This window comes from Ischnura elegans, chromosome X, assembly GCF_921293095.1.
Source record: "Ischnura elegans chromosome X, ioIscEleg1.1, whole genome shotgun sequence".
Lineage (NCBI taxonomy): Eukaryota > Metazoa > Arthropoda > Insecta > Odonata > Coenagrionidae > Ischnura > Ischnura elegans.
In genome coordinates, this window is record NC_060259.1 from 74,026,985 (window position 1) to 74,052,323 (window position 25,339).

At 37.9% G+C, this 25,339-nt stretch overlaps 1 protein-coding gene across 3 annotated transcripts in view; it reads right to left on the reverse strand.

Annotated features, from left to right (window-relative positions):
- Positions 1-216: 216 nt before the first annotated feature.
- LOC124170990 (ubiquitin-like modifier-activating enzyme 1) overlaps positions 217-25,339 on the reverse strand; it is a 76,517-nt gene continuing 51,394 nt past the window's right edge. The window contains exons 18-20 of one of the 3 annotated variants that reach the window (XM_046550101.1): positions 24,124-24,308; positions 18,991-19,130; positions 217-1,338 (exon numbers count right to left, since the gene is read on the reverse strand). In XM_046550101.1, the coding sequence (XP_046406057.1) occupies positions 18,992-19,130; positions 24,124-24,308 (324 nt within the window). In that variant the 3' untranslated portion in view covers positions 217-1,338; position 18,991. Of the gene's footprint in view, positions 1,339-13,100; positions 14,613-18,990; positions 19,131-24,123; positions 24,309-25,339 lie in introns of those variants that run through there. The other 2 variants (XM_046550102.1, XM_046550100.1) reach the window with 2 other exon arrangements.

Sequence of the window (25,339 nt, forward strand, 5' to 3'; positions counted from 1 at the left end):
AATTTCAATGTAGCTCTGTGTGTATTTCACGCCGTCAACGGTGCAACGCAGGGCCGGATTGAAATGGGCGCCGTGCTGTCTACAAGGCGATTCGACTCGTTTGAAGCTTATGGTTATTTGAAGGCAAGGCGCCGTGCGTGGACGATTCAATAAAAATATTGGTCTTGCATTTTGAAATAGAAAAAAATATGGGCTAAGACATAATGAAGGCAAAAAAAAGTTTTCACATAGAATATTTATTAAATCATCACAGATGTTTTCCAAAAAGATAATTTAGATTTAGAGCTAACTGCATACAGACCACAATTTGAAATTATAAAAGTACAGAAAAATCATATAAAATTCAATCCATGATAGGTTTATCATGGTTCACATCAATATTCCCAGCAGATCATTTCTTGAGCCTAAATACATAAAGGTATTATTTACATATTTCATACCACTCGAGTGCTGTGGAACTATAAGTAACAAAACTGAAACATTATACCAGAATACAAAGGTCAAGGGGAATTTTTTCTCATGGCAACTCATTTAAATTTCCCTGTCGTTCACACAGCTGGCTTGAAGTATCACACTTCCAAGATTGAATAAAGAATCATCAAAAATATTCCTAGCCTCATGTAGAGAACTACTTCAAGATAATCCACAAAAACTAAAAATCATGCCATGTATCTTCCCAGTTCCCAATCGAAGGCTTCCTGATTGCCAAAGCAGTCATCAACTTTTCTCGGAAATTAAATCAATAATGCTGGGGAATGCCGAGAAAATAAATGCACAAGAATATTATATTTCAGAACCACTTCCATGTTGGCTTAAATTCACCTTCAAGGCAACTTTAATTTTTAGCTAAAACCCACAAAAGTAATACTTACAGAGAAGAATTCCTCCTGTTGGAGCTCTAACCATCAAAACCAAATTCTTTCAGCAAGCCCAATAAACCGAGTGGATACATACATATTTAAATATATTATTAAGTACATATACATGGACCCATGAACACATTATGCATAATTACACCAGCAACACCCCTGCCAAAAGTCACTGAACCATATAGACATCATTTGCAATTTACTGGGTAGCTTCTTTCAATCACCAATCTCTAGCTTTTTCTAACACCAGCTATCCATCTAAAATTAGACATTTCTGACCTAATTTCACTTTCTGCATACCGAGTAAACCTAATCAGAACATATATATATGTAAACATAAGGCTGTCTATATATTTACATAAGGATGTAAAGATGATGCCAAAAGGGTGCTGCAGTGACTTGATACGTTGCTGGAGCACTTAAACATCACGTTTCATTCGGGGGTCAGCTTAAATCACATTATCTCCATCTGTAATGCAAGAAAAACATTTCTTAGTAGAGCTATCCTAAACCCACTTTAATACATATCTATTAAATAATATTAAAAAAATAACATTAGCATAAAGAGCATTGAACATATCATTACTATGCATATAGTGGTCATGGAAAGCATACCAAACCCCTAATTAACCTTGCATTGAGTAAAGTATTTTCAATCAGGGAAAGTTTTTGCTTTCCCTCAAAAAAGGGTACATGACTCAGGTGCGCAGCTAGGAATTAAGGCTAGGGGGGATTTTAGGTGCAACTAACATCAGGGGGGGGGGGGGATAGGGGGGGGGGGATGGGGGGGGGGGGGTCTGAGGGTGTGGAATACCCGCCAGGGTATGCCGGAAGGTCGGTGGTTCTCCCCTAGAAAACTTTGCAGTTAAATGGCTCAAAATGGTGAGTTTAACTGCTATCTAAGGGACATTTCATGAAACCTTACACTATTCTATAAGTAATATTAATCCAATTAAGTGAATCGGATTAAGCTAAAGGTAAAGAATTTCTCTGAGCTATGGGGGGGGGGGGGGTTTCAGCCTCCAAAACCCCCCCTCACTGTGCCACTGACATGACTTACCCGTTAAATGTTACCAGGAATGAATATAGTCATACGATAACCAGAAAAAAATAGAATCAACTACTGTTATGCAGTGCTTAATTGTGGGTGGTTAGCCTAAAGTTGATATTCCTACTTGTTTTATGGTAGTGATTATTCTCTATGGGCTGATTTACGCAAGAAAGGTAACAGCACAATTCACAATGGCATTTTTTATCTATCTGGCATACAACTGCACGAATTCAGAACAGGCTATTTTGCTATATAGCATTTATGCATGGGTTCTAACAATTCACTGCTTCACACAATGCAATTTGAAATGCACTCTGATAGGTTCGTCAGATTATGCAAGTACATGTCCCCTGTAAAGTGGGCTTAACACAACTGAATCCAGCTTTAGCTCTTTGAGGTGGCCAGAGTGGCGAGATGGCCAAAAAATGTACCATGGGAAAGAATTCTGACGAAGTTTGTGCCTTAACAGTAGGTCTGAGAGAAAAGCAAAATCCTTCCCTGTGGCATGGTATTCCCAGTCCAAATTCATGATGAGGACAATTCATCAAACACATTGAATATTCCTATGTCAGGAGTATTACCTCCACTGCTTCCCTAAGGAAAGATCATGGAAGCCAAGTGGATTTTGAGTGAATCATGCTGCCTAGCCCAGATGCTAGGGAAGGTGCTTGTTATGAAAAGAAGAGAGGGGGAAGAGAAATGATGAGAATTTATGTCTAGTCAAATTTCAAATGAGTCAAGTGAATTTTGTCAAATCAATTGTTTCAGAATGTCATTAAATATGAACAGAGTCCACCAGATTGCTTCAAGTTACTAAAAAGTAGAACTAGAGGTAGATAATGAGGAAATGGTGTTAAGAGGGCAATCTACAGGACTCAGAATATGAATTCTCTAATGCACCACCACTCATGTAATTGGAACAATAAATGCCCAAGGGGTGGGGCAAGCTACTGGTATTATCTCCGACTTTTACTGTGAAAATAAAGTATTTGAATTGCCCTCATCATAAATTCTGCCAAAGAATAACATGCCATCAGAAAGTAAGCAGATTTTTTTGCATAGCAGTAGTAACTGCACATGATTTGTTTGGTATACTATTTTCCTTGTGGTACATACTGGCAAGCATGAGGATATTTAAATCCTTAAACTATCGTTTACAGCTATGTAGTTCACTTCAAAATATGAGATTAGAAGTGTTTGTTTATGTAATTACAAGAGTAAATTGCATAGGTGATGGTTTTCTGGGTTTACACCGCGTTGATACATGTTTTGCGGACGACAGTTTCGGGCGCGTTCCAGCTCCCGTCTGGAACGCGCCTGCAATTTACTATTACGGAGGCTTCCGCGTTTAGTTGATTGGTGATGGTTTTCCGGGTTTACACCGCGTTGATACATGTTTTGCGGACGACAGTTTCGGGCGCGTTCCAGCTCCCGTCTTCGGGTCCAAAAAGACCCGAAGACGGGAGCTGGAACGCACCCGAAACTGTCGTCCGCAAAACATGTATCAACGCGGTGTAAACCCGGAAAACCATCACCAATCAACTAAACGCGGAAGCCTCCGTAATAGTAAATTGCATAGTTTAAGTGGGGCTACTGCAAGCCAAAATAGGTACTCTATTTTAATCTTACACATTCAGTGCTTTGACTCGAAACCTAGTTTGAATAGCTGAGGGTTAAGCTCATCCCAGACTAAACTAAAAATATGTGAGTCTAATGTATTCAGAGAAGGGGTGCCAGTTCTTTTCCCAGAACCATATCGCACCAGGAGAATTTTTGTTGGTGTGTCCAAGGGCTCCCACTGCATTTCTTCACCCATGACAGCGCATGTAGTGTATCCTTTGAAGGCTTTTCTTGACAATGGGGTAGCCTTTACTGACACAATTTAGACCAGGTGCATGTTGAAGCTTACCACTGCCAAGGCATTCCTCATGGAAAACTCACTGGCAGTATCATTGACTGCTGATTGAATATGGCTAGAAGATTAAGAACATCAGCAAGATATCTATCTTCAAGAATCACTTGATGCTATGAAATTTCACAGTTACTCTTCATTCACCTTTGGGGTTGTGGCATTAAAAAGAGCCATGGAAATGATATAGAAATTCAGAACACTGGAGGGCACCTCAACACCACTTCTGCACACGGCCTTGGACGGAAAGACAAGAGCACCAAAACAGGGACGTCAATGGACCCGAGAATACCTTGATCATCTGTGAAGTCTAGACCAATGGTATGACAAGAGTAACACCTCTGTGGACAAAAGTCTGAGATCCAGCCATATTTCTAAAATGGATTCAGACTACACTTTATGAGTCTTCAACCAATCTACCCATCAAACCAAATTTTCCCGAAAGAGAATACTGGATTAAGGAAGGAGAAATCTTCATGATAGGGCCAACATAGAGTTCACCAATCACTACATGAAGGATGGATTGGCAAAATACAGTATTTATAGCTGCTACCCAAGTAAGAGGATTCCAGTCCCGCTCCAAAGATATGCCTCTATCTTCCAGCTGGAGGTGTGCATAACTCACACAAGCACATATGCTGCTAAGAAGATGGGACCACGTGACACGCTACAGTACATACTGAGTCAATTGGGTCTAGATGCCCTGTTATCACCAAATTCTGCTGCAGGTATCCAATATAATAGGCAGCCATGGTAATGTAGTATATTGAGTACCACTTCATATCTTGAAATGAAAGACTAGAAAGACTTACAAAGGCCCGCTACAGTATGACAGGCCAAGAACCAAAGGCACCCTCAACAGGGATGATTACATTGCAGAACCTCACCTAATACTGGCATTTAACTCCCCACAGAGAGACTCTGGACTACCAAGGAAACTTCTGCTCCAAGGCCATAATGAGCAGAGAGGGGAGGTATGAATGGTCACCCACGTTGAAATGTTAAGAAGATGTTATCTTAGGGTGACCACCACCAAGTGAAGCTCCCGGACGAGATGCATTCTTCAAACCCCCCAAAATATAATTTTACTACATCCAAGATCTTCTCTTAAAAAATCAACTTAAAATGACAGTTAACCTTCTAATTGGACACTATTGTGTTATCAGACATCTACAGGGGAACATGGATTCTGGAAGATGTAGACAGCGCAAGAAATGGAATGGAACTACATCCCATGAGCTATGCAAGTGTCCCAACATCATGAGGACATCACAGTGCTTCTAGACACCAGGGTGCACCATTTTTGGAGCCCAGGCAGATCCTGCTGATCTTTATCTCCCTTGACAATATTTAACCACTCCAGTTGACCTATGGGTAACAACTCCAGCATTGGTGACAGACACCCTGGTGCATGAGATGAAAGAGTTCTCTATTAGGAACCTATTAGTAACCACAGAAGTCGTTCATCTAATCATCGAAGTACCCCCATGAAGTCTAGGAAGAGGCACCTGCGTGCACCATTTATGGAGCCCATGTTGGTCAAGGATACTCCCAAAGGGAACCTACTGATCCTTAGCAAAGGGTTTTAGAGGTTATGTAGCATGTGCATTCTGAAAACCATGTTTCCTACCCTATGAGGAGAATCCCTGAGAATTCTTGCTGGCTGTAAATTCGCCAGTACATGCTGTGGCCCACTCATGTCTTCAAGAGGGTCTGAGCTGCTCTGTAAACTGTTGTGACAACCAGAAGTATTCACATACTTCCAGAAAAATGCAAGGGATCTGTAATAGCATGAGGAAATTTTAGTCCACCCACATACAGTGCTATGTGACTTGGAGATTATAATTTCAAATTTACCTGGAATCCTTAATTGCACCAAGTGTGAGAGAGTGACATTTTTGGGCAGTTATATTTACATATTTCTTATAGAATCATTTGATTTTCTGAGGAAGTGAAATTATTTCCAAGCATCGTAATCTAGTTAAATAAATTAATGCCTCAGAATGTGCTAAAAGCAATCATTTAAACAAAGCTACTAGGTGGCAAGAGAGGAGTTGGTTCATAATGAATCTCACTTGTCAACTATAATGGACAATATTTCCTAGAAATAATCATGTAGCCTCCAGGTTAAAATGTGTGTGAATTATATGCACCCTAATTAATCAGTGGTCAAATATAGACAGAGTAAAAATTCTCTAAAATAATAAGTGTGTGAGGCACTTTGCAGTCCGCTGTTTCTATTTTAACATAAATTTTGTAAAATTGTAGCCATTTTTCATTCTCTTTCAAATTGGCTAACTTGTACTTGAGGAATGTTAGGAATATAGCGCGGGAAAAATTTTCAAAAGGTAAATATGCTGCCAGCTGCACTTACAGGAATAAATAGAATCATCGAAATACATATCTCTCACGCCTTCTTCATTATTTAAAGAGCTTATCGAAACATACAATATCTATTTGTTAACTCTGCATTCGATTTCACAGCCACTAAGCAAGCATATTTGGTGGCAGAAGCCCCTTTGAGATAGAGTGGTTACTGTTGCTTATTCTGTTACCTTACTTTACCATATTTCCTTATTCATTAGTACATAGTTATATAATAATATATATTAGCATGGCTCAATCCTTTCATTTCAAAGAATTTCATCAAATATTCCTCCACCAACACCATATTTCACTTCTCCACTTCTATATGCTACAAGCATAACTCAATATTTTCAAACTAGCAATGCTATTGGTAGAGACAGGGCTAGGCTAGAGGGGGTTTCAGGCACAACTAATACTGGGGGGCCTGTGGTATTGCATACCTGCCAGGGTAAGAGGGATGTGTGGGGACCCTCCGCCAGAAAAAAATAAGATAAATAGTTCAAAATGGTGAGTTTTATGGCCTTCCGAGGGATATTTAATTAATCTTCACACTATTCTATAGGTAATATTAATCCAATTGAGTAAAATAGATTTAACTTAAAAATTTCTCTGAGCTCTGGGGGGGTTAATATCCCCCAAACTGCTGCGCCACTGGGTAGAGAAAAGTATGCACAGATTTAAAAAATGCATCTATACGAATATAATTTTTTTTCCCAAATGTACTTAACAATTCTGTTTCACTTTAGATAGTCATAAATGGCTCACATCTTACCCTTCCGCATCAAGCATGAACAACTACATGCATCCACAACTCGTGGTTGAATACCACTCAACAACTTGATTTAATCATTTAAATATCCCCATCAGCTAGACAAATGTGGGTGACATAGAATACTCTTGGTGACACCGCCCATGTCACATGGGTGCAACTGTAGGAGCCACACAAAGGGCAACCCACATAGAGTAGTCATATTAAAAACACAATTGGATAAATCTTAACAACCACCTCCCCATTTAAACATGGAAGGCTAAATAGGAAAATGAATCCCAGCAACTTTGAGACAAAGTGCTCCAGTATTAGTGTCATGCTCCAGCAAATGGGGAGCCAAAATCTACATTGGTTTCTCCTCTGCTAATATGTACTACACAATTTTAACTATTTAACGACCTCCTACTTGCTTTATTAAGTCAGAATGAAGTTATAAGTAATCAATATTTTCAATTCAGTAATTCAAACAATAATACCAGCAATCATACAGTGTGTGGATTCAGACGTAATATGACGAATTCCAATTTTTTTTAATTAAAACTAACTGGAGATTTTCCACAAACACTTTTATTCACACAACCAGTTTCAAAACATTTGGTATTAGAATTGGGCAACTTTTTCTTGAAGAATGCACCGGCTTGTCAACAATGTCAAACCCTGTCCCTCACCCTGCACTTTTGTCCCTCACCTTGCACCAAGTTTGCATTCCACCATCTTCAATGCACATTAGCCAAAGGATGAGAAAAACCTTCCTCCCTACCACATGCAACCCAGCAACACCACTTACATACTGAAGACTTGGAAGAACTTTCAGAAAACTTAACAGCCAGATCTCCCCCCTCCTTTGCTAACCTCTCAGTGTTTATATTCTGTGACCTTGTTTTGAACCACGACTGATATTTCCACCAGACTTTATGCCTTCTTCTTCTACATTGGTTCTTTAACCTTCCCCCACACGTCTCCCCCTCCTCTGTCTCTCCTCTACTTGTTCCCTTCCAGCATGTTTAAATGATGTGTTTCTAAAAAAGTCACCAGACAATAGTATAAAATATATTCATACTGGTCGTGTGAATGAAAGTTGTGGTGGAAAATAGCCAGAAAGTTTAAACTTTCACACAATCATCATCCCCACTGAACACTGTAACATCGCAAATTTGATAACTTTGGGATTGGTAGAGAGTATTTTCTAAAAGCTGGCGGACGTGAGTGGATGATAACATTGATGGAGTTTAAGATTTTTGAGGCTAAGTATGAAATGTCTCATGCAGTCAATGAATTTGATTTCTTCCAGCTATTCACTGCACTAGGTTATGGAGAGGGTGAGTAGAATTGTCCACTTTGGGTTTTATTTCTTTACTGACACACTATTTCAGCTATCCTGCCTGCCATGAGCTCACTTAACCATCCGTTCCCTTCTCTCTCATCATACATCTCCTATTCGTTATATGTATTTGGAAAAATGTAAGATTTCATGAGGACCAGACAACTTGCAATTCCACTAAATCCTATTTTCTTAGCATATTTCACACCCTACACAGATAAGTTTACATAGATGAATACCCAATATAAAACAGAATTATACACCTTGTAAAACTTCTAGCTATAATCTGGTTCCAAGAATAAAAATACTTGATATTCTTACGGGAAGAGACTCATTCATTAAATTTTTTCCGTGGAGGGTTACTACAGGACTTTTTCATTTCCCAACTTTTTAAGATGAATTCAGAAAAAAAAATTCACAGTTTAAAAAATAAAATAGGGTAAATAATGCATCAAAACAACTGATTGAGGGAATAGTTGATGAAACTGCATATGAAATAAAAAACCTTAATAAGGTCCTACACAAAATTTTCATTCACTGAACCTGGTTTTGAGAGAAGGTACACATTTTCAGGGTCAATATCCTTTATCATATCCATCTTTTGAAAATGAATTATGTCCTTGACAATTAGTTTTTATTCACCAATATTTCATTAAAAGCACAGAATTTTATGCAGTAACGTGCATGGGTGCGAAGTTAAATACACCACAGGATGAAGTTCATCTGACAGGCAATTGGAAGATCTGGGTTCGAATCCTGGTTAAGCCGAATATTTTTACATAGCGAACATCATCTTTTGGTGTATTTCATTAAAAGCCTATCCTCAGTAAGCCTTCTTTCCTGCCCTTCATCACACTATGCGGTAAAAATTATTTATTTCCCTGAAAATGCTCATCAAGGTCCAATTCCTAATGTTCGCATCAATGCCCAAAGGTATATTGATTTTTATGGTCTTACAGGTCAAAAAATGGCCAAATTAGCAGTAGTTCCATCAGTATGGCTGCTTTACTATAATAGTCAATACTAACATCCCATAATACTCTTCATCAGCAGGTCCTGGCAAACCCAACACTACAAACAACCATTCACAAAGCCATCAGCCGCAGAGAGCCCTACAAGGATCATCTAAGCATACTAGGCCAGCGGCAGCATCTAACCTCGACCGTAGTTGGTGGCTTGGACAGAACAAGGTAAGTATCCATCTTGTCCAGTAGTTGTGTAGTTAAACTCATCACGAACTGAGACATGCAGCAGCTTCTTAATCCTTCAGGGGTACAAATATACATACACTGGAGAAGGAACATGTGACTGCTACAAACGTGTTCTCATATGTTCCACACTTAATTCTACAGTCATCTTCATCACTAGCAAATACATAAATGTGCAGTGTAGTGTGGCGTAGTCCAGAATTACTGATACTGAAAGCAGGATCATGACAACAGGCTGTAGGCACTTGATGGATGAGGATACATGGAGGAGGAGCAGAAGATGGAGAAGCAGCCGATGAAAACTCTTGGTATATATTGGGTGAGGAGGGACTTAAGGAGAGATTAGGAGAACTTCAGGAGGCTGAACGAAATGTTGATGGGATGGGAGAAGTTTAGGTCCAAAACAGGAGGGATGGGCAAACTGGAAAGAGGAGGATGAAATAGGTAAATGAACGAGGTGATGATTGAAAATAAAGTGCAACCATAATAAAAGGCAAAAATGAAGAGGGCAACTGAGTAACAGTAGGCATGGGTTGGATGAATTTGTTGTCTGGAAAACCTATCATAAAGGGTACTTACTTTTGTTGGTTTATAACTTTAGAACATATTAATATCATTTTAAGTAAACAATTAATAGTTTCTTCAAATACTTTGTATTATATACCAGAATGGAAGGAGCTAGTCCACCAATATCTTAACAAAAATAGCCAGAGTAGAGCACGATTTTTGTGCTCCCGTGCGAAAAATCCACAGAGAAAAAATCATTCGCCTTGACCGGGATTTGAACCCGGATCCCTCGATTTCCGGCCGAGTGCTTTAGCCAGTTAAGCTACCGAGGCGTCATTCATCCCTGTGGAAATTTGTGGATCCGGGTTCAAATCCCGGTCAAGGGGAATGATTTTTTCTCTGTGGATTTTTCGCACAATTGTGCATTGCGGGTGACTCCCGTAAAAGTTATCACCGTGGCTAGTCCCGGTATACTTAAATTCGTTTTGTGCTCCCACTTTTTATAATTTCCAGCGTTTTGCAAATTTCTTTAGGTTTCCCATACAAATGCAAAAATTAAATTATGTACATTGCCATTTATGGCATTTCCCAATTTTCTATCACTTTTGATCCATTAAGAGCACTCACTATGGTAAATAGTTCCATAGATTATTCCCAAGACTCTGCTCTCTGACAATACAAATACAGAGGTGGATTTAAAAGACTGCCAATATCATCCCTATACAAATAGAAAATAACACCAGTTACAGTAGAGCCTCGGTTACACGACCCTCAGTTATACGATGACCTGACTAATATGCTGATTTTTTGTCCCGTGAATAACCAGATATTATATATTTATTTCAACTATAGTAGATGATAGTTAATAAGAAATTATGATCTACGGGATACCTCTTGGAAGATTTTCTAGAATTTTTCCAAGGTTATGTTTTCCATCGCCCCAGCGAAATAACGTCCAAATGAGCCGTTAAAAATTCTCCCATACCAAAATTTTGGCTTCCAAGGTCATTTAAAAAAGATTATCGTATTTGCAGTATGGACGTAAGTCAATAATGAATCAGCGCGATGGTATAAACAGCATGCATGGTCTCATTCCGCGGGCTAATGCCGCATCTGCAGGACGAATTGAGCCAGAGGGAAGTTGCTTACGCAGCGGGAAGATCAAAACTGACCCAACTTGTATGTCAGGGGGTTTAATGAAACATAGTTGGACCTTGATAGCTAGTAGTTCAACTCTGCCTTGGGGCAATTGTTTATTTTTTAACAGAACGAGAGTTCGTGCAAATACCATCGGAGAATAACTCGCGTCGTCAGTTGTCACGGAATCATCTAAGTCAAATTCAAAATGTGAAAGATAAGGCAGTTGCTTTTGACTCAGAAATGACATATAACCATTACATGGAAGTCCAAAAAGTGTCCGGTGTTGCTATCAGAAATGGAAAGTAAAATATTCCATGAAGATAATTCATGCGGCTTGTGAGTTGAAGTTCCTGGGACTGAATTTGTGGAAGAATGCCGACAGAGAAGCTATACCCGGTAGATTCAATCTACTATGGCTAAAATTTCATGGGGAAATTCTTATTTAGTTCGTAAACATTATACAGAGGGGAGATTTTTCTTATTGCTCACTTAAAAAAAAGTTATCTAAACACTGGTAATATTTAATTACGGAATATCCTGGGTGACAGTGGCATAACTAGGAATATGCTTTGGGTGGGGGGGAGGGTAGTACCTGAGGGCGGCTCCCCTCACCCCCCCTCGAGGGAATGGGGATTCCCGGAAAATAAAAAAAGACATGCCTGTAAATATATTTTACATCATTTTGGCACTTAAAATTTAATTTTAAGCAGATGGAGTTACTGTATATCAAAACTAGACAATAGTTTCAAATATTTTTTTTCATTTCACTGAGGCTTTGGGGGGGATCTATTACCTCATCCCCCCATATACTTACGCCACTGCCCGGTGCCGTGTGCTGCATATGGTATGATATGTTATTTAGAGGATACGTTGGTACGTTATTTAACCGACAGCTGGGGTCATTTTAGCCATGAGGCAAGGGAGGGAGGATAGAATCCCTGTGTTGGATTTAGCCAGGTTGTAACAAGAGGCTTAAGTAGGGCTAAACGTCCCATCAGCAGGACGGTGTGTTGCACTGGAAGTTCCCTCCACACTACTCTCAAGCAGGGATACTGCCATCTCTGAAAGGTTTCTGCCACTGCCAGGACTTGAACCTGGGCCCACAAGGTGTGAAGCCTTCGTGATGCATCAGTGAAATTTTGCACCCTAATCAAGGGGTTAATTTGGATGACTTTCCTCTGGTATCTCATTTCTTCTATCTCCAATCTTGGGTTTGTCTTTAGGAGGTGAAATGAATTTCCTGTAAACTGCTGTTATTGAGCCAACATTTTTCTAAAATCTTGGCTTCTCTGTGAACATTTAGTATCACCATTCTGAAATTTCTCCAGTATGATAGCCCCGCGGCTTAGAGCCAGAAATGTTAGCAATTCGACCAAGACATTCAACCATGAGTAATGTTGTTCAGGAATGCAAAGTTATGTTTCTCTTGAAGTAATGCATCATCTGTGGTGTGGCTTGTGAGTAAATAAGATTATTATGCTTCAATTTCTTGCCTCAAAATGAGTAATTGCATCCTGGAAACAAAATGGCCTCTATTGAAAAGGATTTCAGGCTAAATACCGAAAAAGCTCACACATTAAACTTCCTCACTTATGAAACTTTTTCGGTTCTCCTCTGAATGTTTCATAAGTGAGGTTCTACTGTAATTCCATCCAGTAAGTACGAAACTGCTTCAACAATGAAAGAATCTACCTATAAACTTAAGGCTTCATTCAATTTAAGGCTACTGAAACTGTCATAAATGAGCATAAGAAAATTCAATCTGAGAATTGGTCTTAGACAGTCTGCATACTTCCACCTGACTGAAATATCAGCTTAGATATACTTTAGGGGATAAGTGAAATATGAACCTTACACAAATTCCATCTCATTTACGCAAAGAAATGATTAGTCCAGACGTATTTATGATGAAGAGCAACATATTTAATACATATTCTACCGCATTCTGCAAAGCAACAGTTAAATCATATTAAATTTATTAACCCAAATTCACATATTACAATTTAATTCAGTAACAAAGTAGTAAGATCGATGAAGATGATTCCATTTGGCTTGCAGTTGTAGAAACGAGTTGGAACACTGATGTTTTCACTAAAAACCATGATAAGAGAAGTCCATGTCCTCATTAAAATCTAGAGTTAAAAGTTTTCACTGTAGTTACATCACACGTTACAATATTTCTTCTTAAATACACATGCAGCCTTTAGTCTTTCAAGCCTGCCTCTAGCAGGCTCATATTGTAGATAATGTGAAAGGTTCACTTTTCTCCATGATGCTCCAAGGTTATTGAAACATCATTTCAACATGATAACAACAAAATTTCACCAAGACACTATGCCTTACAAGCATATCATCAGACTTTTTACATCACTCCAAATTCCACCACCATTTCACTACTGTAAATGCTGACAGCATCTTGTTGTGTAACTTATCAAGATATAGCAAAAGATATAAATAGCAAAGAGTGATATCGGGAACTAATTGCAATGAAAAGTCCTTTCCATTTCAGAATTTTGACATTTACTTTCAGGAAAACTGAGAGGAATTTGTAATATTAGCAGAACAAAGAGATGTTTTGGTCAGCCATATCCAAGTGTGTCAGGACCTCAAGGCACATTGACCAACACAAAAGAACAAGTTATCAACTTCAGATACAAAAGATGCTAGCAATATCTGCAGGGTTTGTGCAGCATACAATAAATTTCGGCAAACTCCCATTACTCAGAATATAAACTCATTCACAATAAACATAATTTGGCTTAATCCTGGTTCTCTGATACCAAATCAATTTTTAACTTCCTCGACTTCACCTCTTTTACCTAAGCAACCCACTAGGGCCCCTTGGTTGCCTTCAAACGCAAACTTCATCAGTCACCCTGCAGGGCCAAGACTAATATCAGCAACTTTTCCTGATGCCTTCATCAAAGCTTAGAAGTTAGGTGTGGTGAATGTTTCAAAACAATGATTTCCATTCCGCAAATCATTAAAAAAACAAACAAGATGGAATATACATCCATTGCTAATTCAAATAGCTCTGGTAAACTGAAACTATTAATTTTGATCAGCAAGTAACAAAAAAATAATAAAATTGAAATTTCAAGTATGCAAAAATATTTTTTCTTTGACAATATTTTGATTCTATTAATGCTGCTCACAGTGTATGACTTGGTAAAGCATAAATAGTGATCTTCGCATAGGTAATGAGAAGAAGAGGGCATCATTTGGGACCTGAAAGCTGAATATTTTGGCTTAGCCATGACGATCAACTGATGTAATCCAGGATGAGACTCACATTATGAATTACACAAATTTTCTCCCAAGAACAAAACCAAATAGAACCCGATCCTAGGCCTAAAGTTCCCATTGCATTCGCTGACAAGCCAACTCGCTTCCTGACGCTAACTCATAATGCGCTAGTAATTTTGGTGCCCTAAGTTGCCATTGTCTCCTTTCACAGCTGCATTTTCTAACCTAAAATATGAAAAATTGGAATTACTGATACCTGTTATGGGATGAAGTAGAGCAAGAGCTAAAAATGGATAAAAAAACCAGTGTTATAGTTAATAATCGTGGTGCCAGTGGTCCATAAAATATTATCAATATAGTAAGGATTAAAAAATCAAGATAACTCCAACATAAGAGGAAAGGCCGTGATAGTAGCCATGCCATGTGAGCTTAAAAATTATTTCACCAAAAAAAATGTAAAAAAAAATTGAAAATCATATTCCTACAATTACAAACTGTAGTAGCATAAGGAAACTTTTTCCAAAAATATGGACAAAAGCTGAAAAATGTGGGCGAGTGCAAAAACTTGGGGAATGACTCAGGTGCACTTTAGAGGTAAAATAGGCAAGTGAAAATGCTATATGCATGCATAATTACTGAACTTTCTTGATATCTATGCAAATACTTATTACATAAATATTATTTTATAAATGCCACCCACTACCACTGAGTAAATAAAACTCCGCGACCTGTTAAATGCCTACGGCTAAAGCAGTATGGAAGGTTTGGATTCAGAGATAAAGGAAAATTTGGCACTCAATATTTCTTGCAGCTACTAGACTTTTCCCTCCTGTCTATTTTAAGGTAAAAGGTATGTTTTTAAAATTCACTAGTTTTACTATCCCCATTAAAATGTTATGTTGGTAAGCCAATGTGAATTCAAGGGAACTGGGTGAGACTAGAGTCCCTCAGGAGATAGTGGTACGACCCACATTGTGTAAATTTCATGCACACTATTTAGCTGAGATTATGTCATGTGGAACAGTGGAACTAGGAAAAAGTGGTTATACTATAACCGCTACATGACAAATGTTTTTTTTCCTTAAAAACTGCAGTTTTCCAAAATAAAGTGCTGAAAAAAGGAGCTGGAACCGAGAACCTATGCCTTTGGAATGATTTATTTGCTTCTCAGATGATCAATTGATTGAAATTAATGCTGTGGACAATATTAGCATTCCTAAAATATAATTGTCTTAAGCGATAGTTACTTTAGCATATACAAGTGCTCATTTTGGCTTACTAGTCAAAAACTTAAATTTGCCATGGCTTTTTTATATGATGGCTTAGGAGCCATTCCTAAATTAAAAACGAAACTGGGTTCTCACTTCTTTTTGCATCAATTAATTTCAAAGCTGATTCTTTGTGGCACCAGTTCCTACCTCAAGAACTCATAGGGAACTAAAGAACCAAACCGACCCATTCCTACTTGTATTAGTACTTGCGTTCCCTTGCCAAATCCATAGAACTGCTAGTAAATACTTATAAAATACATGCCACTGGCAAATCCTTGATAGATATAAAGGGTGTGACTACAGGGCTCAAGAATTAACATAATTTTGATGATACTCTGTTCTGTACTTATTGTTAGCCTTCTTGTAACTAAAATATAAGGGTTATATGGTAGTGCCATTAAATGGGAATGCCATGAAACAATAGCCATTTTGTTCATTACACAAAATAAACCATGATTAGAGAGGATTTATAAGCATGAGTGAAATTTCTCTTGCCCTAATCTGTATATAAACCTTACCAGGATCACATAAAAAAATCAATTCACTTGTATTTGGATTAAAAAAAGGGTTCCAAAGTTAATTATATCCTTGCAAAACATTTCCAAAAGCCAGGCAGGAGCTGAAGATACAGAATAAACACACTTAAACTGTGTTAATACTAAAAAAATATGCAGGAGGAATCTCATGCTATTAGGGTCAAACAGGTGTTAAATTTTTAAATCACATTGAAGAGAACAAGGAGTATAGCAACATTTCTCCAACCACTCTCTTACATCCCATTTTCCCAACCGTAGTGAAATCGAATGTCAATATTGTGATATTTTAACATGGATTTTTCATTATTTCTTCGAATTACCAAATACAGTGCAACCTCGATAAAACGACACCCCACGGTGCACCAATAAACACTCGCTATAGCGAATTGTCGCTTTACCGGAGGTGGTGCAAATAATAGGCAATATACCTCATATTACTCCTTTATTTTTATTTTCTCACTTAGACGTGTTTGATGTCTTTTGGCCATGGTTTGTTCCATCAAATGCTTTCTATTCATGCAACTCATGGACGTGCAGGTATGCTGACAACTGCTTTCTGCCGCCCGAGGAACAAAAGAAGATCAAGCATTCGCGAATGCTAATGCCACAATATTTTCACCAAAATTAACTACTTATTTATCGAACGACAGTTTACCACATAAATTTGAGACTAAGCACTCCATTAACTTCATTTCTAACAGATCGCTAGCAATTACAGAGATTAAGGAGTCTTGGTGTAAGTTTTTCTGGCGGTGAAACCCTCGCTATGGCGAGAGCCAACACCAAAAGGACCTCGTAAAAACGAATTTTTTAACATGCTTATAACAGGATCAATTGACGGTGCATCGGCTATCTCTCGTAATAGCGGGGGTCTCGCTATAGCCCGTACTCGCTTTAACGAGGTTCCACTGTATGCTCCACTATCTGAACACTACATAAGTCAAATTTCCTGTCCACATCCAATCAACTAATCCTCATAATCTCTCCTTTCTTCCAGGTTCTCTCCCAAGCTATGGTTGCACATCCAAGTCTTGCAGGACTTATAAGCAGTGGAAGCGATGCATAGTTTTAAATATTAAATGTCCAAAGCAAGATGCAAATAATGCACGTGTGATGAAATTCTAGATTTCATGCACCCAGTTTGGTATCGCTGCAAGCAGTGTGGCCAATCAGAAACGAGAAAATCAATGCAACTACAGCTGTGATCTAAATCAACCAACTCCAAACTTTTTACCATTGCATAATGATCCTATTAGTGGAATATAAGAGAGCCCAGTCAGTCATTCACTTTAAGTGAAATTAAACATTATGGACTAATACACAGCGAGATGTTGCAGATTCAAGTCCTGCCTCAGTAGGTTACCTCCACATACGACATGGGTATTTGTCACCATTTCTATAGTTAATTGTTAGAACCAACAAGGTAAATGCCATTACATGCTGTTTTTTTGGGATAGCTGGAACAAAGCATTCATCAAGTTAACTAGACAGTGTACAATGAACTTAATTGCATTCCTTGACAAAGCATCGATGGGTAAATAAATACCATTGAAATACATGGAGGGGCCCAAATGCATTGCCCTTAATGACTTAATCCACATGTTGATGAGGGTGACACATACATGAATACATTTTGTTTTCTGGATCAGGCTCATGCAACAGTAAAACCTACATTTTTACCACTTATATGAAATAAAAATGCTCTAGCCAAGCTACATGTGCATTAACCATATACTGCATTTGTTATACAAGAAAATTTAGAAGAATAAAAATTCCAGATCATCAAAAGCATTTCATACAAAAATGTTATAACACATGCTCTTATACCTTTCTTTAAACATCTCAAAATACATATGGACTCATTCACCCAATATAGAGCACTGATAATGTTGGTTGTCAATTGCTAATACACCCATTCCAATTATCAAAAAGTCCCAATTTTCAAACCAAACAAAAGCTCTTTTACGCCTATAGCATGAAGGAACTTTGCCAATAACTGTAGAGACAGAAATTCAATTTATTACTGAAGTTAAACAGTTGAAGCTGAAAAAAACCGTAATTGATTCAAACTCATTACGTACTTATCGTTTTAATGAAACATTAGTATGAAGGTTTGTATTTTTTGCCAGATGTTAATACGAATTATCAGCGAATGAATTTTGACATCCTCATTATTGATACTCAACTGTAATCATACACTACATAAATACAACTTAACCGTTGATAACCCAATGTTGCTTCCAAGCAACTTCAAAAATGTATAAATTTAGTCCTATTTGGGGAATATCAAAACTACCCATTATTTTTGTGGTGTTAATTTCAATGACGAAATATTTAGTTACCATGATAAACATGATTTAATGGAAAATTTTCAAGTTTTCAAAATGAAAAGTCTTGAAATTTAATTTCTCCCTGAAGTAGCTTCGGGTTAGAAAGGGTTAAGGAGAGTTAACCAATTCAGTGATAAAAAATAACAGAAGACAAACAACACCAGTGACAAGGCAACACTTCAATGCTCCTTGAAAACTGAGGAAGCAATGGGACAAAGAGAGGTGGAGGATAATGAAAGCCGAAATGAGTTTAGAATGTAGAGGGTAGAATAAGGCTTGACTGGGATTCCAATGCAGAACCTAGGGACACCTCATGCTCTATCATCTACCTCGAGATCCCACGACTTTATAGTGAATTCGCACAAACCCCACATATAGAAGTTTTGGTGCAAATCCTTTTTTTAAGATGCAACATCAACAGATTGTAATCAAGGAATAAGTCAGTGGATAAAAACTCATAACTTGCCTTAGTTTGGGAGCAGGTACCTAACATAAGGTACCTCAACATCTTCTCCATCTGCATCATTACAGCACAGCTCAAAAACCAAAGCTTTAACGTGTGGTTCGATCTTCTTTTTGGAGACCTTTTTCACAACCTCTTGCATCCTGATAATAAAACAATGTAAGAATGAGTGGAACACAGATGCATCAGCCAATCAGTTTCAGATTACCATGATGTTAAATTACCATTATTCACTTCATTTAAGGATCACTCATGGATGAATGACCATCTATATATGTAAATAAGCCAACACAGCGTCGTATCACATTCAATAAAGTATGTAATATTCAATTAACAGAATTTTCAGCCATTACAACAAGGGTTGTTTGCAAAATAAGGTCTACAAGGCCCCAGAGTTCCAAGGATTCTCTAAATTCAAGATTTGGCAAAACAGGTGTTTAGCTTAGTTTCCTGCCTACACATTCCAACCAATCTTTAGCTGTATTGTTTGGATTTGCAGGCACTGACAGTGTAGTGTCCACTTACCATAACCACTATGCGTGAGTTACATTCAGTGATTTGTGTGCTAATGACACTATACCTATAGAAATATATCATTAATGAAATGTCGTGTAAAGAGACAAAAACGTACAAAAATTATGCCAGGAGTTTAAAAACAGACTGGCAACATACGTGGGGAACAACATCTGTTTTGGACAAAATGGTGGACAGAGTGATACTTTGAATCTGGGTGACAATTCAGGAGCCATGTAAATTGATCCCTAATACCATAAAGCCTAATTATGACATGATTTTGATATAAGATTTGTAATTATCATAGCGTGTTCAAGGTGGGTTGCCAATATATTCACCAAATATCACCCACACCAAGACGGTGAATAGACTTGCAAATTCTTGAGTGCTATGTAGGAGAAAGTGAGGAGTTTTAAGGCCGTGTTCCAATTCATAGGATGCACCCTGTGCTTTTGTGCTCTTTCGCTCTTCCCTGCTCTGATTGCAACTAGTGCCACCACTGTCCAGTGGCAGATTACAAAACTGGAAAAAGTTGAATAACAAATTTTGAGGGCATGGCAATGTTGCCATTGTGCAGTTAGTGATGCAATTATTAGTTGCACTAAATGGAATTACAGAAGTGATAACGCATAAAATACGGCAAAGGCGACGGAGAGTGGCTGAAATTGTAGCCATTAAATTCACAAAAAAATTTATTATTTGTGACTACTGATTTCGTACAGCATAATGATCAGACAAATTGAAGAGGTTTTTAAATCTGAAAAATATTTAGTAAAGATGTCGTTAAAATGCAAAATAATGATCACTGCGAGCAGCTATCCGTCGTAATATTTTAAATGCAGAGAGTTGACAGATTTAGGGTGTCCAGACAATCAAAGCAGGAAAATTCATCCATAATTCCAGCTTTTCCAGGGAAAGTTTACAAAATTGCAGGTTAATATTACATGATTACTGCGGTAGATAGGAATTATAAAACATCCTAAATTAATTCAATGCTTTTAAATCATACTGTGTATAGGATATATATATAAGGACAATGAATAGGTTAATCAACATAAATTGTATTTAAATTTATTCAATGCAAGCCAAGAAGCTGCTTTGACCTCATAAGTACATGTTGACGCCACCTGGCATTCTATTTTTTGTACTTGATAATGACCTAACAGTTGAAACGTGTCGTACTCTCAATAAAATTGTGGAAAAGTACCATCCCTCTAGTCTTTTAATACTTACATGATTTCATTCCACTATATTTCACCTGCTTCTGTTACTTTCATGTTTTTGAATCTTACTTGAGTCAAGAGTGCTAGACGTTGCAATTCTGTTGTCTTGTCAGACATTTCACGTTTCGGTGCGACTGTAAAAATTCTACTCAGCTGCTGCACTTAAAATTACGACAAACACAGTTTACGCCGGAAAATGGGCACTGAACTGGAAAAATTATCTGTGAAATGAATTTCAAATAAATGATTTTGAAATTCCAGGCTGGAGCAAAAATTCACGCACAATTCCCGACTTTCCCAGTCGCTGGACACCCTGAGATTCACATGTATTCAAGATTCACTCGGATTAGAGATTCATTACAAACGATTAACACACTGAATCATTGCCTAGAATCAAATCCCATCCGAATCCACAAAATGAACCGAAATTTCCACCTCCAGCGGTCGTAGTCGAATCCTTGCGCTCTCGTGCTCTTCGACTATGCGCTCTTCAGAGCAGAACCTGGAGCAGGTTGGAATCGCACTACGTGACATCACTTCCAAAATGTTATGGTCGAAATGTGCTGGTTAGAGCGAAAGAGTGCATTTACGATGGATTGGAACACAGCCTAGGATTCAGTTGTCACTGAAGGCAACACCACCCACCTCCCCTACAGCCCGTATCTACTTCATAGAGATTACTTCTCTCGCCAGAGTGGAAGCCACACCTGAGTGGCATTAATTTCAGGAATTGCTAAAGGGATTATGTAGTTAAATAGTAGAAAAAATTGATTGCTGATAAACTCATTTCTTTTGCAAGAGAAAATTGGAGACCCTCATATTTACTCTTCTACACTACTATCTCTTGCATATGACGTAGACTTTTAGAGTGAATAGTGTGGAATTATTACTCGAGCCTAACAAGAAATCTGATGATGTACCTTCGATAAACTATAACTACCAACTGAACTGGGTCATTCCTAAGCTATTCAAATTATTCTAATCCAGTCCAAAGGACATTAATTAGCCAAATTAATACAGAATTGTATAATATTTATGTTCAATAAGCTTGAGAACTATTGGATTATGATTATCTACAAGCTAACTACAGAAGACAGGTGTGATTAGTAGTATGACCAAATGATTCAAAATTGTGGCTCATCATAAATTTCACTAATTTTTTTGCAGGGAGGGAATCCATGGAACCAGTATGATAAGTCCTCAGAGAAACGCCTCCTGAATCCTGATGGGGACCGGGATTTCATCACAGCAGTGACATGGTTATTTGTGAGTAGTAGTACTTTTATAGCTAATTTGGAAGGATGTGCATCCACATAATCCCCACTGAAAAAATTACAGCAGACTCCCTATTATCTGGCTGCAGTTTATCCGGGTTGCGGATTATCTGTGCACAATTTTCACTCTCGCTCAATTTTTTCTGCGATCTTTATAAAAAATAAAATCGGATGCAAAATCATCAGAATTACGGCATTAATGCTAGGATACACCGGGCTTATTATTTCCTTTACAATCCCCTTCGTAAAACGGAAGCGATCACGTGCTAGCTGCATTCATGGGAGCACCGTGTTCCTGTTTTCTAAGACCCAGCGCACACGGAGCGACTATTTTGTAACCACAGTTGGGAATCAGTTGCGTCTGCAACCAGTTTGCAACTGAAACATAACTTCTGTCCGCACACGGATGTAATGACAAAGGGCTGGTTGTAAATCAGTTTCGTCCATTGTGCAATCAGTGAAGTGTTTATTTAGTGCGGTACGTGTTGTTATTTAGCCCTTGCCTTGGCCGTGAGCGCTTACGATCACCGATTCATGCGAAGAAGACGCTGTGAACTATTACCAACAATATGTTCATAGCGTGTGCTCGTCCCAAAACAAGGTGCGGAATGAGGTGCCATGAGGTGGCAAGTCGAAACAGAAGAATTTTCAAACGTTTCGGATTTCTGGTTTTCCGGGTTTCTGGATTCCGCATTTGAGGTCCTCAACTGCATTGTTTGCCTTAAAAAGGCAAATGATTAAAATGATGTTACTATCTTTGGATACATTAGTCAATGTCCCTGTCATTTTGCAAGCATTCTCATCAACCTACTGCAATAGTCATTGACTTAATAGACTGCCTTGATGTTTTCATTGTGAATATTTCATATACAGACAGTCCTCGACTTCCGTACACTAGACTTTCATACAATTCACACTTTCATATGCTTCAAATTAACACCTTGTACTTGACGTATATGCCAAATTTTGACTTTCGAACATTTATCTGTACATAAATTTTTGAAAGTCCTGTTATGTTTACTGCACATCCCAACATTCAACTGTTTCATGTAGCAGTATATGCGGACAATATAAACGTATATGATTGAGGGGAGTGCTGACTTTAATCAAAGTTATTTTTTGAGATAGACTCTGCCTGCTAAAGGGTTCTTTATCAAGACAAGAAGGAAGATGTAACTCAGCCTTCATTGGGGAGATTTTTCAAAAAAGTTGACTCGACACCAAACATAGCTTTCAATAAAATTAACAAATACTAATGCTTCCTTCTAATAGTGTTTTCCAGTTCGAGTGCTGTTTAATTCATGTACAAAATTTACACCTTCAGCAACTATATTGCATGAAATATAATCCTAATTCCAAAAGTCTTTTGTCTTTTTTGAATAACATGTGGAAGATACGACATCCCGAGATACACTGTGATGAGATGTCACCCGCCAAGGAATTTTGGTGCTAAAATTTAAAGATATCTAGAGTGAGGGTTCAGCACTTGGATTTTGTTATACTTCTTGATATGTCTTTTTATTTATAATGGACATTTAAGTGGAATATCAACTTAAACACTGAGAGGAAGTTTCACTAGGTACCCAAAGGAATTCTTGTTTTTTAACTGTTATTTACATTTTCTGCATATTTTTGAAAGGCATTATATAACGTAAAGAATTATATTAATTTATTATTAAAAATTAGATAGTCCAAATGAAATCTGTGAAAAAAATAAGGTTTTACTACATATCTTTCGCTCTTATGGAACGTAACCCCTAATTAGTATGGAACTCAATGGTTCGACTTTCTTACATTCGACTTTCGTACACGTTTTCAGGAACGCATTGTGCGCGAATGTTGAGGACTGCCTGTATTACATTCATTCTCTTTCTTTTCATTCACATGTATTTCTGTCAATGTCAATCCATTTCCTCTCATTTCCATCCATTTCTTAACAAATTCTTAACAAACATACACCATTTCTCAGAGTTGTATATGAATCCCTCGCTTGTTCATAACAAAAGGAGACTTAGGGGTTAAATTTGACAATTTGATGTAACAAACGATACTTGCCCATTTAAAGGATAAGGAAATAGTGGTTACCCACGGTAGTTATGTTATACACAAGAATTTGGTTTACTTACGACAATTGCATTCTTTCATTACGCTTGGCAGGGGGCATAAAGAAAGAGTACAGCATGCAGACGCCTTGAGAGAGCATTGTGATTTCAAGTTTGTATTCATTTTTGAAGTGCTCAATAAACTGCTGAAGGGTCATCTCTCCCTGAACTTCAAAGCGATCCCATAAGGTCCACTCGAAGTCATAGAACTGAAAAAGAAACCAATATTAATAAACTTAATCAAATAAAGTGGTTAATGGTAAAAATACAAATTTCTAAATGTTTAAATGGAGGTAGTGATTGATGAACTGAAAGTCTCCGTAGACTTGTTAGGAGATGAAAACAGTGAATTGTAAAAATTTTATTTCTAAACCCTAAAAAATCACTCTTTCCAGCAAATTATCTCTATGTCTCACTCATATTTAACTTTTAAATTGAACACCACCCATAATCATCATCATTTGTCAATAATCCTATGATTGGTTTGACACAGCTCTCCATTTCTCTCTCCTATCCGCTAACCTTTTTATAGGGATGTATTTCTTCTCTTTTACATCCTTTATAATCTCTCCTATGTAACTCATTCGGGGCCATCCCTTGCCCTTTTTCCCTTCCACTTGTCCTTCAACGATCGTCTTTATCTGCCCATCGTGCCTCAAAATGTGGCCAACTAAGTTGTCCCCTCTTCTGCTTAAGGTTTTTAGGAGGCTTCTCTTTTCTCCCACTCTTCTTAGCACTTCCTTGTTACTTACACAGTCAATCCATTTTATCTTCATCATTCCTCAGTTCCACATTTCGCACCACATTTCGAATGCTTCCACTCTTGACTTGTCTGCTGCTGTCAACGTCCAAGCCTCACTTCCATAGAGAAACATGCTCCATATGTAGCATCTGATGAATTGTTTCCTTACTTCTATGCTTGTATTCTCAGCTGTAAGAAGATTCTTCTTTTTGTAGGATGTCCTCTTTGCCTGTGCTATTCTACGGACTATTTCTTTCTTGCTTTGTCCTTCGTGCGCAATTCGGCTACCCAGGTAAGAAAACTCTTTCACCTCTACAAACTTATGCTTTCCTCGGTTGATGTTTGTCTTAGACTCCTCTCATTTGCTGCAAACTAATATCTTAGTCTTCTTTTCATTTATTTTCATCTGGCCATTGTCCTTTTTATATTTTTCAAAGTCTTCTTCAAATCCTTCTCTGTCTCCGCATTGACTGCTATGTCGTCAGCAAATCGTAGCAT